Source organism: Wasmannia auropunctata, unplaced genomic scaffold, assembly GCF_000956235.1.
Source record: "Wasmannia auropunctata unplaced genomic scaffold, wasmannia.A_1.0 LD335475.1, whole genome shotgun sequence".
Taxonomy (NCBI): Eukaryota; Metazoa; Arthropoda; class Insecta; order Hymenoptera; family Formicidae; genus Wasmannia; species Wasmannia auropunctata.
This window is the reverse complement of record NW_012027415.1, coordinates 80665-87194: the sequence shown is the minus strand read 5'-3', so window position 1 is coordinate 87194 and position 6530 is coordinate 80665. Positions and strand designations below refer to the sequence as shown.

At 37.4% G+C, this 6530-nt stretch overlaps 1 protein-coding gene across 1 annotated transcript in view; it reads right to left on the bottom strand.

Moving 5' to 3' along the window:
• The window catches only part of LOC105456949, a 6438-nt gene extending 412 nt beyond the window's left edge, over positions 1 to 6026 (bottom strand). The window contains exons 1-6 of the mRNA XM_011701342.1: positions 5998 to 6026; positions 5671 to 5867; positions 5155 to 5347; positions 3552 to 3713; positions 3136 to 3301; positions 599 to 747 (exon numbers count right to left, since the gene is read on the bottom strand). Of these exons, the coding sequence (XP_011699644.1) occupies positions 599 to 747; positions 3136 to 3301; positions 3552 to 3713; positions 5155 to 5347; positions 5671 to 5867; positions 5998 to 6026 (896 nt within the window). The remainder of the gene's footprint in view (positions 1 to 598; positions 748 to 3135; positions 3302 to 3551; positions 3714 to 5154; positions 5348 to 5670; positions 5868 to 5997) is intronic.
• Positions 6027 to 6530: the final 504 nt, after the last annotated feature.

Sequence of the window (6530 nt, the reverse complement as noted above, 5' to 3'; positions counted from 1 at the left end):
CTTGCCAGCCCGCTCAGAGATGTGTATAAGAGACAGGTGTGTGTGTGTGTGTGTATATACATATATACACGAAAAGAACGATTTTGTTGAAAGACCTTAAAATTTTGCTAAAAACAAATCTGAAAATAATTTTTTATTGAATCACCAAAATAATTTGTTGGAATGTTAAAACTGATAAGTGTTGCTAAAACGTTTTGATATTTTAGCAATCATTTTAACTTTCGCACTAAATAATTTTGATTATTAAACAAAAATTATTTTCAGATCTGAATTCAGCAAAATTGTTCTTTCCGTGTATAAAATTACAAAGTGGCAATCCTTTGTAATCGAAGAAAACTGTCCTTTATAATCCCGCCGTCATCTCGGTTTGAAATACTCTCAAAGGTAGATTACTCGAATGTCGAGTACTCGTGTATCATATTTTTCTTTCTTTATTTTTCATAACGAATATTATACTTTTCGCCGCGTTTCTCTTTTAACGGCGGGAAAACTCACGTCGAGAAAAACGTTCCCTTTCGCGCGCAAAGGCACCCTTTTGACCGCTCAGGGCTGTTGCTTTAACAATTGCCGCGTCGCGCAGCACGTTTTCACCACTCACCTTTCCATGAAGTCCTCCTGAACTTTGGAGGGATCACCACCGTAAAGCAGAGACACGGCGCTGCGACGTGACGCCAAATGAGTTGGCAGCTCGCCCACGAGGAACAGAAATACGATACCGACCAGCATGATCGTTAGTCGGGCTTGATCCTGACGGATAGCAAATTAGTAAGAGGTAAAAACGAGACTAAGCGAAATGTCCTCGAGACGTCTTTTAGACGCGCGCGTATTGCTTGGAAACATTTCACTGGACGACTCTACAATGACTAACTAATAAAGGAAAATGTAATTCAATTAAAATCCATAATTAATAACTAGTTTAAGGGACTTCTAAAAGAGAAACACTAGTTTAAGGGAAATCTAATTCAATTAAAACCCATAATTAGTAACGCTAGTTTAAAAAAATGCTTTTTTTTATTATTTTAAATTAGATGACGTGTTTCTTATTGATTTTTGGATGCTGAAAACGATACTGCAAGCCAAATTTCTCTAGCATGTCAGGTTTCTAAGATAATTGAAATATAATGTCCAAAAAATAGCTTTTTTCGGCAATTTGACATTTTTTTTGTAAAGAAGGTTAACGATGTCATGAAATTTCGATCAGAAGTTATGAATGTATTGATCATCTCTCATAAAATGCATTTTTTTAAATTTCAATATCGCATTTTTAGTCATGTTTTAAAAGATTGAAGCTATAATATGGGAACACTCGGGCAGCGTCACTTGTGGATATGCGATTAACTACTTTGTTATTATTTGTTTCTCTTCAGATCATTTTTCTTTTAGACAACTTTTGTCTAAAGAAATTTTTTTTTAATGCGTTTTCTTTAAGATATTCAAAATGATTTAAAATAATAGTAAGTTAATATTTTTTTAACTAACAAGTTTGTGAGTTAAATTTTAAAAAGTTAACAATTTTAAAAATTGAACTTATTAGTAGTTAAAATACAAGTTAATTCATAATAAAATTAATTAAATTAAAAGTTAAGTTAATAAAAAAAATAATTAAATAGTTAAATTTTTTATTTCACAATTTCAGGGTTTCTAAATAAAGTTTCTGAATAACGTATATATTTTTTATACTTATTTCCGTCGGAAGCAGAAAGAAAACCGCAGAAAGAAAACCGATTTCGAGGGACTTTTTCCAACATGATTCAATGCATAGAATGCTCACGAATAGCGATCCTTTCTCGCGGCCAAACTATACATATTTATTATACAAACAACTTGTCTCAATATATGCGTTCTCAAATTCGAGTTTGAAGATATCAACGCAGATGTGTATTTTTTCTCGAGTTTACATAAGAAGCATTAACAGTGTAACTTAAGGAAATTAAATAAAAAATTGATAGTAACCGACAAAATGTAACTAAATTAAGTTAAAAGTTAAGAGTCTAAAATGTAACAAAAATAAGTTAAAATTATTTAACTTTTTAACTTAAATTTATCTTTTTAACTAGGCACTACCCAATCCGGCTGGTATATATAGGTATATATATATATATATATATATATATACCTATATACATATATTTATATATTTATCGGAATCTATCACGATAAATTACGTCGTGTATATGCATCCATAAGCATAAAGTAGGAATTATAAGTACATATAACCTCATTATTAGACGGAAAATTTGTTATCTTAGAAAAATCTTGTATTTAAATCCTTTATAATGTGACTAAAGAGTAAGCTATTGAAATAAAAAAAATTTTATTAATTTTATAGGGGATGAATAATATATGACTTCTGATTGGAATTTCAAGATGACAATCAGCATTTTATTAATCTTCTTTAAAGAAAAATGTAAAATATCATAAAAGAAGACATTTTTTTACATTAAATCTTAAATTATCTTAAAAACCTAACATGTTGGAATTTTTTGGCTTGCGGCATTGTTTTCAGCAATCAAAAATCTTTGAAAAACGCTTAGTTCCGGTTCAAAGTAATTTTCTACCGTAAATTATAGTGTAATTAACAAACAAATAGAAAAAGGTGTTCATTACCGAGATAAGTGGATCAAAGTCATTTCGGATACGCTATTCGAAGCTATAATGGAAGCGGATGTCTACGCAGCAAGCGCGACGACAAAGTTTTAATAATTGCGCTCGCAAAGACAACGGTGTTATCGTCGGTTTTCGAGAGGAAACTTTTCCAATTACGCGAGACAACAATGACTCGCGCGAGACTCTGTTTCCGGATACCACTCGGTACCCGGATGAGTTTCATGCAAATCGCGCTCCGAGTGAGCTCTAAAGTGATGCAGTACAGCGAGAGCCGTTCACTCAAGGTTCCGGTAGGCGGATGGAATCCTGAAGTGGCGCGGCGCGCGAGTTCAGAAACTGATTACGATTTCTATGGTCCGCAATCGAAAGACTCCCGTGTCCGACCGCCTATCCGACGGCGTGTTTTTAGATTGAGACTAATTTACGGTACGCCGCGATCTCGCGGCCTTATCCTTTGTCGAGTCGCGCGAACTTGCGCGATAAACATCTCCGCGGATTTTTCTTCGCACTAATGTATAGTTACGTTACCCAAAGACGATTCCCCTCGCGTACGTTTTTGCGCCTCAACAGTATCTCCCTCTGCTTGAGGATCCTCCTCACGGAGTATATCATAATGGCGTTCGCGATGAGCAGAAATGCGGCCGGTATCAGGCCGAATACTACGAATTGAAGCCAATTCTGAAGGTAGAACCACCTGCAAATCGCCATCCCGAGATGTTATTTGTGGTATTTAGGTCGGAAGTCCGACCGAAATTGAATTCGTGAGCAGAATATAACGGAAATGTCGTTATTCGCACAGCTGGGAGAGGAGATATTAATGCGATCTCCGCAAAAGAGAGTCAGGGGTAGCTGCAGAGAATATTTTCGGAAATTGAATGGGAATTGGGGTATACGCATGTCCCGGGACACCTCTTCGTCGATTATCGTTACCGCCGTATTCTTACCGCGAGTGAAAGAAGCTGGTCGTCACCAGCTCGCCGCGGTCGTTGTACTTGTACATGAAGCAGTACGGTATGTTGATCAAAATGGCGAAGCAGGTGGCGATGATCATCAGCTTGCGCGCCACCTCCCGCCTACAGAATTTGGGTGATTTGCATCGCGGCATGCTGTAGAATCGGGGTCCCGTTAAATTAAAGAGGAATCAAATCAGACATTAAGAGTCCAAGAATGCAGAAATTGGTGCGTAACGTAAAATTTAGTGAAGGTTTGCGAATAGTTCGAATTCGAATCGAATCACAATTCAATTCAAGTTCGTTTTTCGATTCTGTAAGATTCGAAATTGAATAGTTCGAGAATTTCGAGTCAACAGTGATTCGATTCTGAATCGATCGTCTATTTTATTGCTCCATTTATATCTCTCGCGTGACAAATTATTTTTCTAATAAATAACCAAGTATTTTTGATGTATGTAATATATCCATATAGATTAATAAAATGTTCGAAAGCATTCTAACTATTCTTGTATACACATATTATTAGTTACGTATTTTCTAATTTAAAATGTCACATGAGATCACGATCGTAATAAGATGTAAATTGAAAACAGGTCTTCAGTTTGTTTAAATCATTGCATAAAATAATGTAAATTATAAATTTTGATATTTATTACGTTTAAATTAACATGTAACGTAAATTTGAGAACATTTGATAATTTAGATTCGATTTATATTCGAATTGAAGAGATTTGATTCGATTCGATTCGAACATATTATATAAATGCTTGATTCGCACACCTCTAAAATTTAGTTAAAACTATATAACTGTTAGTTATATCTTTATACAGAGTCTTTCTCTCTCTCTCTCTCTCTCTCTCTCTCTCTCTCTCTCTCTCTCTCTCTCTCTCTTGTTTCGGCCTATTTCAAGCTTTCTTCATCGATGATTACAATGCGATGTTACAATATTACATCAGTAACAATAATTTATTCAGTAAATAAGACGTGTATTTCAACGTATTTTACGATTTCGCTATATTCTTGTTGTATTTCTTTAATTTATATGCATTTTGATTTGTTCTCGTAATGATGAGTACAAGAGCTTTGAGATCGTTATATTTTAACTAAAGTCATAAATATTTTTTAAAAAACATTGTCATTAATATAGATGACGCTTTTAATCCTAAAATTGGAGGCTTATCTGACACATTACAAAACATATGTGGACGAATTTGCGGAATAAATTATTGTTACTGATACTAATACTGTACCATCGCATTGTAATCATCGCTAAAGAAAGCCTGAAGTAGGCCAAATGGAGAGAAACTCTGTATAGAGATGTAACCAACAGTTAGGTATATATTTTTAACTAAATTTTGTTACGCACTAATTTCTGCGTTTTTGGACTTTTAATGCCTGATTTGATTCCTTTTTATTTTTTTAATTGAAGAGTCAGAAACATTATATGTTAGTTTCTCGTTAAATTATTTTAATTAACAATATCTTTTGCCATATCTTTCTTTTGCCAATGAAAAGCGTATGTATATATATCTTAATTTTTTAAATCTTTACCTGCAAGTCTAAACAGAATGATCTATGATTTCTGTGTCTTTACCTACAGACTATTATCAGTCTGTCGATGCTCACGCCTAACGCGGCCCAGACCATGATGTTCGAGGTGACGGAGCCGATCGGAAAGTGAACGAACGCGTCGAATTCCAGCCATCCCTTGTAGCAACGAAAAATGCCCCTGGCCAGACTGGAGAAGACGAGGAGGATGCAGTTGATCAGATCCGAGATCGCGAGCACTGTGTAAAAATTACATGTAAACTCTCGATGTAATTAATTTCTAACGATATATCGTAATTAATATTACTTGGAACATTTTAAGAGATCGAACGTATATCTCTCTCACAAACTATTCTCCAATTATCCGAAATTCTCTGGCTCGCGGGCGATTCGGCGTAGCGTAATTGTCGTCAAAAGTAGATTACGGGGGAGGATAGCGGAGGGGAGGGGAGGGTGGATATTCTCTCTCCGAGCGCGCAACAATAACAAATCTAGCCGATGCGAGCTTGAATTCCACGTTAATTCACGGGCTGATTCCGGGGGCGACGACTCCTGCACCGACCTGCCAGATACGTGTATGCCGACCCTTTCAGGTATGTCTTCGCTTTCAAGTGGACCGCGAGGATCAGGGAGTTGCCGATTATCCCGAGTGCGGAAACTACGGGAATGACCACGGTATATCCGATGATGCTCAGGATACTCGGCTCGATCGTCCACAGCCCGTAATTGTATCGGCCGAGGTATTTCAAGGATCTCATTCTGCGGAATTAACGGTCGTCAGTTCCTGGATATACCTATAGGTATATATATACTCGCCAAGGCGCGCATCTCTCTCTTATACAACAGAGAGCCGCGCGGCTTACAACTTTCAACCACCGCGGGCACTCACCGTTTGCACAGCACGATCATCTCGGTCATATTCGGGCACGGGGATCTCATCGCGCCGTATAACACGTTTGGCGTATTGGCGCGACTCACGACGAGAGTCCTCGACCCATTTCCACCCGCGCGGGAACCGCCCGTTTCGTCGAGCCCTCTACTCCATTCTTGAGATGAGAATAGGGAACCTTCAGTTCTGCAAGCTGGCGGAAAGCGCGCGAGCGTTTACCGTTGCGGGTTCGGATTTTTCTCGAGTCCCCGCACACACGTCGAGTCACCAGTTGAATCGGAGCTTAACGAACATCGGAGAACAGCATATGATGAAGGGAGTCACCAGGGGGAAAGCTTGTCAGTCGCGCCGCCGTTGGAAACTTCGGGTCGAAACTTACCGATTAATATTTCCGTCGGAACGAAGCACGAAGGTATACTCTCTGAGTGCTTTTCCCACCCTCTTCTCCAAAGTGATTATAATCTTTTGAGAGAAAGAAAGAGAGAGAGAGAGAGAGAGAGAGAGATTTTTATAAGTAATTTACAGACTCTAAA